The sequence below is a fragment of the Anastrepha obliqua genome, chromosome 3, assembly GCF_027943255.1.
Source record: "Anastrepha obliqua isolate idAnaObli1 chromosome 3, idAnaObli1_1.0, whole genome shotgun sequence".
Lineage (NCBI taxonomy): Eukaryota > Metazoa > Arthropoda > Insecta > Diptera > Tephritidae > Anastrepha > Anastrepha obliqua.
Genome location: NC_072894.1, coordinates 7,866,794 through 7,880,527, shown reverse-complemented (window position 1 = coordinate 7,880,527; position 13,734 = coordinate 7,866,794). Strand labels below are relative to the sequence as shown.

Here is a 13,734-nt window from a genome sequence, read left to right as displayed (position 1 = left end):
CGTTCTTGGGCACTACTTACAAGGCAGGATACCTTGTCCTGCATTGTAAGGAGAGCACTTCGGCGGAATGGGTTAAGGCGGCCATTTCTAATGCGTCGCCGTGGGAGGGTGCAACACTGTGGGCCACAGAGGAATCCAAAATTCCTCACTCTCGGATCGCAGTGGGGTACTTTCCCAACTCAGTCAAAGTCGAGACAACCAAGATACTGGACTTTGTGCAGGGGCAGAATAAAGGCCTCAATGTTGATTCCTGGCGCCTGCTAAGAAGAGCCGAAAAAGGCTCCAACGTAACGCTAGTCGTAGCGGTAGACCAAAAATCAGCCGCCAGCCTGAAGGAGTACAATGGTAGGGTAAACTACCGCTTCATACAAGTGACCCTCAGGCTGAAATCTGAAAATATAACGACCGAAGAGTTAGTTGACCAAATGGAGGCAGTGGAGTTACAAGAAGAGGACGAAAGTCCTCCCAAAGACTCCGAAAACCAACCGGCGAAATGAGGTGCCTCCAGGCAAATCTTCACCATGCTAAGGCTGCCACCACTGAGCTTAGCAGAAGACTTGCCGGAGGTATCAACATAGGGCTGATCCAAGAGCCCTGGATCTACAGAGGCCGTCCTCAAGGCCTCAATGTCCAAAACACACAGGTAATTTATGACAAAAGCGCTGTCAAACCTAGGGCTGCGATAATCATAGATACCAATATTAAATTCTTGCCATTCACAGAATTCATGGATGGCGACACATCAACAATACTGGTCGAAGCGGAGTCTGGCGGAAGCAAGAGAGAGGTCGTAATCGCCTCAGCTTATTTCCCCGGAGACGCCGACATAGTACCACCAGAAAAAATCAGAGGCCTAGTGGAGTATTGCCAAACCCACAATCTAACCCTCGTAATTGGATGCGACGCCAACTCCCACAATGTGGCATGGGGAAGCACGAATACAAACAACAGAGGTGAGTCACTCCTTGAATTTTTATTACTTAGTAATATAACAATAGTAAACAGGGGTAATAAACCCACTTTTGTAAACGCAATACGACAAGAGGTACTCGACTTAACTCTAATCACTAACAAATCTTTGAATATGATCAGTAACTGGAGAGTCTCGGATGAGGACTCAATGTCTGACCACAAACACATACTCTTTGACCTAAATGGGGTGGTAAAGTTCTCCACACTTTACAGGAGCCCAAAAACAGCAAACTGGAAAAGATACAATGAATGTCTTTCAGCTAAGCTTAATAACAGCGTAAGCAAAATAACATCAACAGAGGAACTAGAAGAGGCAGTAACAGAAATGACTGACTCAATCATGGCCTCATATCAAGACTGTTGTCCACTAAAAATCAAATCCTCCACGAAGAGGGTCCCCTGGTGGAACAACGAACTTGACAAACTTCGGAAACTAACGAGAAAACTATTCAACACTGCAAAGAAAACAAACAAATGGGACGAATATAGGAAATCCCTAACTAACTATAACAAAGAACTAAGGAAATCCAAACGAAACTCTTGGAAAAACTTCTGCGAGGATCTAAAAGATACTCCAGCAACAGCTAGAATCCAAAAATCACTTTCCAAAGGCGACTCAAGTCCCATAGGAACACTAAAAGGTCCAAACGGAACTATTACCAACACATTCGCAGAAACACTAGAGCTTCTTCTAAAGACTCACTTCCCAGATTGTAAAAGTCATGACTCATCAATCGACAATAGTCTAGACATGGTAACTCACCATCAACGGAGATCTACGGTCTCATTTGTCAACAAAATCATAAATTTCGAAAGGGTAGAGTGGGCAATTAACTCCTTTAAACCCTTTAAATCACCAGGACCGGATGGTATATTCCCAGCACTTTTATCCAAAGGCACTGTGGAACTGATCCGAGTCATGGTGAAAATCTTCAGAGCTAGCCTAATATTGGAATACATTCCAAAGATATGGAGGAAAGTGAAGGTAATATTTATTCCTAAGGGAGGTAACAAACCCCCTGACTCTCCAAAATCTTACAGGCCAATCAGTCTATCATCGTTCATGCTAAAGACAATGGAAAAACTACTCGAATACCATCTAAGAGAAGAAGTAATCTTCAAAAAACCCCTTCATAAGCTGCAATTTGCTTACCAAAAAGGGAAATCCACAGTCACAGCACTGCACACACTCGTTGTCAATATAGAAAAGGCCCTAAATCAAAAAGAAATAGCCCTATGTTCCTTTATGGACATAGAGGGAGCCTTCGACAACGCAAATTACAAATCCATGGAAACAGCACTCGAAAAAAGAGGTGCAAACCCAATATTAACACACTGGATAAGCCAAATGCTTAATCAGAGGATTATTAAAGCCTCGTTAGGCCAAGCTGAACTCAATGTCACAACAGTAAAGGGATGTCCGCAAGGAGGAGTTCTCTCTCCACTGCTATGGTCCCTACTAGTTGATGACTTGGTGCAGCACCTAAACAACAAGGGATTCATAACCATTGGTTATGCAGATGATATATCTGTTATAATAAAAGGCAACCATGAAAGGACACTAACGGACTTAATGCAAAATGCCTTGAATGCAACATGGGAATGGTGTAAAAAGGAGGGGCTGTCGATCAACCCTAACAAAACCACAATAATCCCCTTCACAAGAAAAAGAAAGATAAAGTTTCCTGCATTGAAACTAAATGAAACAGTGATAGAACTAAAGGAAGAGGTCAAATATCTAGGTTTAACCTTAGATAAAAAACTCACTTGGGAATCACATATAAATAACATAACAAAAAAAGCCACGAAATCCTTGTGGACAACCAAACAATAACTAGGGAGATCCTGGGGCCTCAGCCCTAGTATGGCCCTCTGGATATACACCCAAATGGTTAGACCAATCATACTGTATGGGGCACTAGTATGGTGGGGCAAATCTATCCAACAAACAGCGATAACCAAACTGGGAAAAGTACAAAGGCTTGCTTGCCTATGCATCACAGGGGCTATGAAAACTACCCCAACAGCTGGCATGGAAGCACTCCTTAATCTCCCACCACTTCATATAGCAATCCAAGAGGAAGCAGCTACGCAAGCACTCATGCTACACATGAAAGTAAATTTCAAATTGGGCAACCTCACCGGTCACCTAAATATCCTAAACAAAATCAAAAACACCATAAGCATGGCTCAAGTTTCAGACCACATTGACCCAACCCTCTGTTTCACAAAAGGATACTCAGTTACCTTTCCAGAGAGGATAGAGTGGAAAACAAACCCGAAATGGATGAATGATGATTCACAAAAATGGTACACTGATGGATCAAAAACACCTTACGGTGTAGGAGCAGGTGTAGTGGGACCCAGAATCCACAAATCATACACTCTCACCAGGGACACCACTATATTCCAAGCGGAACTATACGCAATAATGGAAGCAGTAAACATCATGCAACGCAGGAACCACAAGAGAGTAAGGATTAAAATACTCTCGGACAGCCAATCAGTCCTAAAAGCTCTAGATAGCTATACATACAACTCTAAAACCCTCTTAGAATGCCACAAGGCACTCAATAATCTGGCATCCAAAAATAATGTTTCATTAATTTGGGTACCGGGACATGAGGGATACGACGGCAACGAAAAGGCAGACGCTCAAGCCAAAAAAGGGGCAGATGAAAACTTCATCGGACCTAGCCCTATGTTCGGATTCAACAAAAACAACCTAAAACAAAAAATAAAATACTGGGCCAAAACTCTATTAAATCAGCATTGGAACAATGTAGAGGGTCTTAGACACTCCAAAAAGTTCCTAAGTTTCAACGCTAAAAGAGCCAACATGGCCCTCACGTTAAACAAAAAGAGCATTCGCACTCTCACAGGCGCCCTCACGGGTCACTTCACCTGCAACAAACACTTACATAAATTAGGCATAACTAACACCAGCACCTGCAGATTCTGCTGCGAAGATGAGGAGTCTATGGAACATCTCATTATCGAATGTCCGGGGTTGACGCATAGAAGGAAAAGGTTTTTAAACAAGTTCATGCTTACAGATGAAGACCTTCAATCACTCCCTCAGAAGGAGCTGGTACAATTCATAAGCATACTTAACAGTCAATAGACAGCATAGGGTGCACAATAGATCAATATGGTCGCAGTGCTAAAGGGCTACTCCTTAACCCTTTACAACCATTAACCATTAACATAACCATTAACCACGTTTGCCGGGCGCCCTGGTCGCTCCTCCTTCAAAAACGGATGATCGCCCACGTTTAAATTCGTTGAACCAATATCTAACTGTGGTCATAGATGGCGAAGAGTCCTCATAGACAACATCCAACTTTGCTTTTATCTCCGCGCATTTATTCACATTCAGGAACAAAAAGTGAATTATGGAGCGATACTGCCTTCTTTCTATCTTAGTGAAAATCACAAAACACGTCTTACTCGAATAGCTGCCAAATCCAAACTAACTTATCAATCAGTCTGATAGATGGCAACCAACTTCCCCCAGGAATGCGCTCTCTCATCAAAAACGGTTACTTATTGAACCGCCCTCGCAACAGTCCTGATCTCCCTTCCCATTTGTGCTGGACAATGTCATAATAATCGAATTTACGGTTTATTTTGGATTCCTTGCATTAGCGAAACATCTTTCATTTGGGATCTGTACATGGTGTGATTGAAAAGTAATGAGCCTTCCCGCGCGGAGCGTCTGCCAAGCGATCAACCAAATTGGCTGGTGGGAGAAAATGATCGTTGGACCTTCCCCTTCCACTAGAAACCGGTCCCAGTTCGCCGGCAACAGCGGTGCAGTCAAGATCGCTCCGCGCGTGAAAGCTGTTTTAAAAGTGTGCTAGGATTTTGCAGTGGCGAAAATGCAGCGATCGTTAGAGCAACGTTACTCGATGAAATTTTGCGTAAAGCTAAACAGTTTGTACCTCCAGGAAGCACTGTAAACTGAAAAACCGCGTCGCACGGGTTCGGCCCGACCTCGTCAACAATTGGATCCTTCATCACGCCAATGCGCCGACGCACACCGCCTTCCGGTGCTTCCCTCCCTACAGCTCAGACCTGCCCCCTCCGGACTTCTTTTTGTTCCCGCGCATGAAAAGAAAGCTGAAGGGGAGGCGTTTCGACTCCATCGAGGCGATCCAAAAATCTGTGACAGCCGAATTGAACGCGATTCCGGCGGATGAGTTTAAAAAATGTTTCCTGCTGTGGAAGGACCGCTACCAGCGGTGTATTGACGCTCAAGGGTCCTATTTTGAAGAATATTAGTTGTATAATCCAAATGGTTTCATAAAACTGCTTAGAAAAAATAAGGCTCATTACTTTTCAATCAATCCCTGTATAACCTATCAAAAGCTACACATAAAACAACGCTCATTTTAGCGCAAAAATTCAACCAAAATTGGATAGGAATTTCTGTTGTCCGGCAATCAGCAGTTTCGGACTTAACTTCAAGCCACATCGAACTGAAGCAGGTCGAACTGCTAACATGCAAAATAAATTTCTCTTCTCTTTCAGCTCTGATAGACAATGTTCTCCAAAATTTACTTAACCCAAACTCACACACATCAGCAGAACTTTAGATTCACACATTTGTTGAGTGCGGCTAAAGTGAGCTTTAGTGCTAATTTCGAAATGTCGAAAATGGACTAGAGGAAGTCAATTGATGGTAATCCCAACAGCATCAATGGGTAAATTGCAGCCATTGCTTAAATGTGAAGAAGCTGTAGCTCGAACTAATCATGGGTCTGCCATCACTAGTACGGCAACAGTTAGGGAACTATCGGATTTCTCAGCAGGCTATGCATGAATTCCGGCACTTGCAGCAATAAGTACCTCGAGAACTCAAGCATCTGCATACGTACGAGTTGGCACGTATGTAGGTATGTATATATGTAAGTATACATCTGTGTATAGAAGTCCTTACGTAAGCGCGCACATGTGCATGGCATAGTTTTGTGAAATTGTGGCGCTGTTTTGAACTTGTCAACGTGAAGTACCAGTAGAACCATAAGTAGATGTGGTAAGTCAGTTGCTTACACGCTTAAGTATAGGTTAAGACCTATCACTAAGCACATACAAACAAACTAAGTACGTAACTGTGAAGCGTAAAATCATCTGGGTTGCACATAATTTCTAAACTTACATACATACAGGGGCAAACAGGCACACACATATACATATTTACTTTTGATTTTAAGTAGATCTTGGGATTAATTCTACGCCTCTACGCCTGCAATAAGATGGAAAGAAAGTAGTTCCATTACTACGCTTTCATGTCCTTGCCTGCTATGTAGGGTACTCAAGAGTATTATAACTTTCTTCGTCTACGGTTTATATGTAAAGAAATACAGAAATACTTTTACTAAAATTCTCAAAATTATGAATTTTCCCATTGCTTCTTCTTCTCTTCTTCATGTGGGTAAAGTCTTATGGGTTTTCAAAGACGACATTTTAACAAATCAAATGCATTCTCAATATTTACGAATTAATTGGCAAAACTTTTAATTGTATTCTCTTTCAGAATCGGTTAAATTTTCGTAGTTTCGGTATGGTAATTGGGCGAGCACAGTGCTCCTCACCAATAAATGAATGTTTTAACATAAACGAATCATGCATTTGACTTGAACAAACGTAAAAAATATACAAAAATTTCAAATTAACATCACTAAGGCCTTGATCAGGCACAATTTTTTATAAGTGCGTACAATTGTTGGCGTATGCCGATAATCTTGACATCATTGACCTTAACAACCGCGATGTTAGTTCTGCCTTCTCCAAACTGGATAAAGAACCAAAGCGAATGGGTATGTCGGTCCATCTGCTGACCATATGGCGACAACATCTCGCTCATTTGCGCCTACGGCTCGACGGAAGAGAAAGACGATGCGACCATATATTCCTTCTATGAGCGCCGGGAACGTTTATATGAGCGCTGGCGCCGCCACGGCATAAAAGTCGTGCTTGGCGACTTCAATGCCAGAGTGGACAAGCAGAGAACTTTTTCGCACAGTCGGTACACAACGAAGCATCCGGTAACGGAGAGATGCTGCCTTTTCCAAACTGGATAGAGGAACAAAGCGAATAGGACGAGGTCAAAACGAAGTACCTCTCGTCATGAAACAAACAGTCGGCATACTCGTATCGGTACCCTCGTCGCTGTTGACAGCTATGATTTCGAGATTGTAAGAGACTTCGTTTATTAAGGAACCAGCATTAACACTGATAACAATGTAATTTCTCTTGCCAACAACTGCTACTTTGGACTAAGTAGGTAAATGAGTAGTAAAGTCCTCTCTGGATGAACAAAACTAACATTCTATGAGGCTTTCATCACGCCTGTCTTAACGTGTGGCGCAAAAGCGTGGATGATGACAATATCCGATTAAGCGACCCTTGGAGTGTTTGAGAGTAAGATTCTGCGTAAGATTTTGGACCTTTGCACTTTAGCAAAGGCGAGTATCGTAGACGATGGAACAAGCAGCTGTGTGAGCTTTACGACGACATAAACATAGCGCAGCGTATGAAGACCCAGTGGCTTCGTTGGCTGGCTCGTGTCGTCCGAATGGAAAAAAGCGCTGCGGCTGGATGCGATATCAGCTAGTGGTAGGCCTTCTCTGCGTTGGAGAGATCAGGTGGAGAAGGAGTTGACTTCGCTTAGTATGTCCAACTGCCACCGGATGGCACAAGAAAGAAACGACTGCTGCGCTTTGTAAAACTCGGCCAAAATCGTGTAAGCGGTTATCGCTGGTCTTTCAAAAGACACGCCTAGATGTTTGTTTAAAATACCATATTTAAAAATTTTAATTCCTTCAGGTTTCACTATTCTATTCAATGCTTTTTTATCGGTACAGTAACAGTTTTTTGAAATGCGAGGCGGATGTGCTAGCCTTACAAAGGATCCGTGAGAAAGCGGACTGCAAAAAGAGAGGATCTGACCCTAGAAGGGTGAGCTTCGCGTCAACGCAGTGAGCGCTTGGCAAGTACACAAACTTGTGAAGTTGCGTGGGCATTCTAGCCACGTGTGGATCGAAGGCGCTCGGGTGATCCTCTGAAATTAACAAACATTCTCATCTCTCGAACGGCTCGGGTGCGGGGGTGCTCTGATACAACACTGTACGCGTGGTATGCAATCTGTGAGGCTTGGCATTACTCTGAGTACTGTTTTCGTCCGCTGTATGGAGGATGAGGGGGACTCATCTCTATACCCTTTGGTTAGGGGTCTTGACATCTGTCAGATTTAAGCATCTTGGCTTTAATTTCTTTGCTATGTAGCAACTCTTGATATTAACAACCTATAAACTTCATCAACAGCATGAAGCGGTCATCGTTTGGTGGTCGTCATCAGTCATCGTTTGGTGGACGTCCACGAATTCCCCCGCCTTCCTTTCGTCCTATTGCTTTTCTTCTCCTTACTTCCTCTGCAAAGAAAACACAAGAGACGAATTTGATTTCAAAACGAAAAGTGTACCCTCTCTCTGAGCAACCATTTCAACATGAAAACTTTTGTAGGATAGTCTTGATATATCGCACTATAATGGAAGGCAATATGACATTTGACGCCAGCTGTCGTAATCTCCGAATTTGTACCTACATATTGAAGAAGCCATTATTGGTTAAAATCTAGTTGCATCCAGCTGTGCTGGTAAGAAGATTACACTAGAAGATCTTAATTGCATTTCAACCACAAAAGAGTTGTATTTTCATTTCATGCATTTCCTTTGGCAAGCGCTACAAATTGTGGCATCTGGCAGCAGTTGAGGAATATTCGAAATGTATAACAATGAAAAGTCATATGCGTATATGCGAATACTTACATAAATATAAGTGCAAGCATATATGTATTTGCATTGGCGCATATGTACAGATGTATGTATGTAAAAAACCTACAAACTACTACTTTTGAAAGAAAGGCAACAATGAATCATGTCAGGTATGATGAACAACCTTGAGTAACAGAAATACCTCCTTCCACTAGGTATAAAAAGTAGGCCAAGTAGCGACATTAGGGGGGGTCAATTTATATAGAGCGACTTTTTTCGACATCGTTCCTAGCAGATTCGGATTTAACAGAAAATTATTAAAAAAAAATTCCAGCAGAGCTTAACGCTAAGGTCAGTTTCGAGCACCCAAATTTTAAAAGAAGCTACTGCATTGGCCAAAAGTTTCAGGCACCCCATTAATTGCTGAATTTTTCGTTTTAAGAAGTGATGTAATGATGTTTTTTTTAATAAATCTGTGGAAATGAAAGGAATTAGTGTTAAGAATATTAATACTTACATGATTTGCCTCTACCAGGCAGAAGTCCTAGCCATAAAGGAGGTAACTGTGTACCTTAACACACACGCAATAACAAAAACTACGATAAATATCTTCTCGGACAGCCAGGTAGCCATCAAAACACTGGAGGCAGTTATACTAAGATCAAAAGTTGCTCAGGAATGCCTGGCAGCTCGAAATGGTTTTTGCACCGTCTTCAACGTCAGCTTTATATGGGTTCCGGAACATAGAAGTATTGAAGGAAAATGCAAAGCCGATGAGCTAGCCAGAAAGGGTACTAATCTTCTTCTGCTTGAAAACAGCGGGAATATTGGCGGTAAATAGGTCATGGAGAGAGGAAAATACCTGTTTTTAACAAGCAGGCTAATTTGGAAGCAAACAGATGAGAAAATATCAGGATAATTGCTTAAGTTCTCAAGACAAAAGATCTCGCTGGTCGTGGCTTGTGTCACCGGTCATTAGCTGTTAGATAGGCACTCTTCTAGGCTAGGAATATTTTCGCATGAATACTGCAGTAGATTGATGTTACTTTACTGTCTCAAAATAGATCAGTAAGGGTAGATAATTTCAGGGTATCCAATAAAAGGGCCTTTTCGGATCATAGTTGGATCCTCTACGATTTGGATCTTAAGGTAGATCTACCCTTACCGTATCGAAATCTTTTAAGAACCAACTGGAAGAGGTTGAAAAATGCAGTAAACAAGAGAATAGAAGAGATTCTTATCCCGCAAATCACTCTCACGGAAAACCTTGAGAGTAGGGTTATAGCACTGGAAAAGGCATTTAGTAGGGCCTACAAATCGTTCTGCCCCATAAAGTTTAGTAAAAAAAACTCGCCCTCCTTGGGTGGAGCAGTGAGATCTCAAAACTAAGGGAAAAATCCAGATCAACGTTTAACCTCAGCTACTCGGAAATTGGGAATTATACAGAGAAAATGCAAGAAGGCAATCAGGGCCGCCAAAAAGAGAGCTGGAGGGAATTTTGTTCGTCAATTGAATCCACCAGGGATTCTACTAGGCTCGACCGTGTTCTTTCCAAAGACCATTCAATGGGTTTAAGAAGCCTGATGGTACTTTGACTGCTACGGCAGAAGAATCGCTAGAACCTCTGCTAAAGACGCATTTTCCGGGATGCAGCGCTCACAAAAGTGGAAGGGGAAATATTAGGCGGAGCCAATATAATCCACAGCATCTTGAAAATGAAATAATTACAAAGGAGATGGGCATTCAAATCTTTCTCACCTTTTAAATCTCAGGGGCCAAATGGGATCATTCCAAAGATGTTACAGGTAAACTGTGGAAACTAGTCAAGGTCGTCTTCATACCAAAAGTAGGTAGGAGGGGTCATGAATCAGCGAAGGACTTCCGGCCAATAAGTCTTTCGCCTTTCCTGTTAAAAACTTTTGAAAGACTTTTGGATATACACCTCAGAAGCTCTTTGGAGGGCTCTGGTATATCAACTGCACAACACGCATACCTTAAAGGCAAATCTACGGAGACAGCGCTTCACGAGGTAATCCGAACAACAGAGGCCTCTCTAGAGCGCAAACATTATACCAGGGCAGCATTCTTGGATATAGAAGGCGCCTTTAACAATGTTAGTACAGATGCTATCCAACGGGCGTTGATAGACCTAGAGGTGGACAGTTGCATTAGTAACTGGGTCATCTCTATGCTAGAAACCAGATTCATCAAAGCTACTGTCGATTGTAGAACAAAGGCGTAGGGCAATGACATTAATGGCCTGTGCGCCAAAGTAAATGACTACCTTACCTGCCTTTGTCTCTTTTTCATTGCGAGAAATCTACAATTTTCGCACCCACTAAGTCCACGGCGACCCTCTTTTCCATCTGGTCAAAGGAGGTCAAACTGCAAACTGCAAATTTTGGGACAGTTTGCTCTACTTCTCTGCGCACACAACCGCAATTGATACTAAAGTCCAAAACCGCAACAAAGTTCTCAAATCGCTAGCCGAGCGCACTTGGGGCAAAAACAAGGAAATGTTGTTGGCTACATTTAAAGCAATTGACCGGCCAGTTCTAAATTCGTCTGCGCTTGTCTGGCCGCCTGGAATTAGTGATAAGCAATGGACAAAGTTTCAGACATACCGAAACACTGCCATTCACACAGCGACGGCATGTCTCCTGATGTGCCCACTACCACACCTACATAACGAGGCACAGATTCTCCCTGTAAAGGAGCACAACAAAGTGCTCAGCAAACAGTTTCTGCTAGCCTGTAGACATTTGCTTGAACCAGAGCCACCTTCCAGGTACGTCAGAAGACACCTCGTCAATTACGCCGACGAGATTCTGCACAAAACAAATCGATAACTACTGGACCGGACAAAGTTTAGATAGACTACTAACGACATTCATCGGAGGACACTTACCACTTTGTCACATGCCCCATCAAACCCACTCCTCTAGCACCCTTCTCATTCTGGACCCAAACAGCAAGTTTCCTTCGAAACAGCAAGTTTCCTGGGCCCTCCGTTAGATGAGCTAGTCAGAGATCACCGGTGATCTACATTGCACCGACAGGGGTAAGTATACTGGTACAACAATAACAACAGCAAGAACAACGGCAACCAAAATGATTGTAAATACGTTGCTGGTTGTAAAAAAAACATTTTTTTCTGAAAATTTTAATTTGATTTACACGTAAAAATATTGCACGCATTTCCTTTTCTACAACAATCTTCAGAAGGTAAAAGTACAAGTTTATACAGGGTGGACCAAATAAGACCTACTAATGTTAAGCACTAATAACTTTTTTATTTTTTGACATATTTATTTTTCCCTTTTTGTAGGTTATATGCAATTGAATTGTTGGAAATTTATTATCGAACCCTACAGTACAACACAACGCGTTAAAATTATCGAGTTTTTCTATTCTTGTCAACGATCAACTGTTTTAACGGCAACATTTTAATTCCAGATCAGCTCCCACAGCCTTCATGATTAGGAGTTTTTTGTCGATCGTTTTGAGAAACTGGGTTCAGTGGCCGACCGTTCTGGACGAGGTGCCCATTGAAATATTCGCACATTCGCATTTCTAGAACGACATTGCGTAGAATTTTAAAGTTGGATCTTAAAATGTACCCATACAAAATTGAACCAATTGTCGAAGCACTTTTGCCACTCTGAATGAGGTACCTCCAAAACATGCATTCTGAATGCCGCAACCGCTTCTTCAGGTGTCGAAAAACGTTGACCTCTCAGTTTGTTTTTTAAGTACGGGAATAAAAAGAACTCATTCGGTGCCAAGTCAGGACTACGAGTATACGCCGGATGACCCATTAATTCGATGTTTTGGGTGCTCAAAAATGCAGTTGTTTGAGCCGATGTGTGAGAGCTTGCATTGTCCTGGTGAAGAGTGATCCGTCTTTGGCGATTGGTTTTCCTAATTTCTTGGAAGACAACTGGCAAACAAATGGTTGTATACCACTCAGAATTTACTGTTCTGTGTTGTTCTAGTGGTACGGTTGCGACATGTCCAGTTTTTCCGAAAAACAGGCGACCATTTGCTTGGAAGTGCTTCGTGCGCGAACAACTTTTGTTGGATTTGGCTCATCTTGAAACACCCATACAGTCGACTGCTGTTTACTTTCGGGCTCATACGCGTAAATCCATAATTCATCACCTGTCACTATGTCATAGACGTGTTTCGAAGCCCCGCGATCGTATTTTTTGAGCATTTCCTTCGACCACTCGACACGAGCCTTTTTTTGAGCGATTGACAAATTGTGTGGGATCCAACGCGAACAAATTTTTTGACAGTCAAATGTTTATGCAATATTGAATGTATGCTGGTCTCACTAATGTCAATCTCACGGTAGATCACATGACGATCTTGCAATATCAGTTCGCGCACAGCATCAATGGTTTTCGGAACAACAACTGATTTTGGACGACCTTCACGAAATTCGTCTTGGAGTGAACTACGACCACGATTGAATTCCCCATACCATCGATAAACACTGGTCCTTGATGGAGCTTCATCGCCAAGAAATGAATTACGTTCATCCATGCAATGTCGCTGAGTTAATCCACGTCGAAAGTTGTAAAAAATAATCGCACGAAAATGTTCACGATTTAATTCTATTTTTGGACCGAGATGAATCTTTTAAGTTACTGTAAACAACACAAATAGCGCTGGTATTTCAAAACGTTCTGAGTACGTAAAAGCCAAAAAATGTCAAACTTTGCGATACAGCTGTCAGTTGCCAGATTGCAACACCAGGGTTGCCAAATCCTGCCAAGTAAAAGGCACCCCTAGTAAATGTACTGTTTGGTGCGGTGTTATGGCCACTAGAGTTATCGGTCCATATTTCTTCGAAAATGAAGATGAAACGCCGAATCGATTTCAGGAGCTTCTTAGAGAACATTGATTGAAAACTTTTTGCGGCCCATCCTAGTTTGTGGCAGTATCCTAATTTGTGATTTCAACAAGATGGAGCAACTGC

At 42.3% G+C, this 13,734-nt stretch overlaps 1 protein-coding gene across 1 annotated transcript in view; it reads left to right on the top strand.

Annotated features, from left to right (window-relative positions):
• The first annotated feature begins 917 nt into the window (after nucleotides 1-917).
• The window catches only part of LOC129240575 (uncharacterized), a 35,838-nt gene continuing 23,021 nt past the window's right edge, over nucleotides 918-13,734 (top strand). The window contains exon 1 of the mRNA XM_054876476.1: nucleotides 918-953. Within this exon, the coding sequence (XP_054732451.1) occupies nucleotides 918-953 (36 nt within the window). The remainder of the gene's footprint in view (nucleotides 954-13,734) is intronic.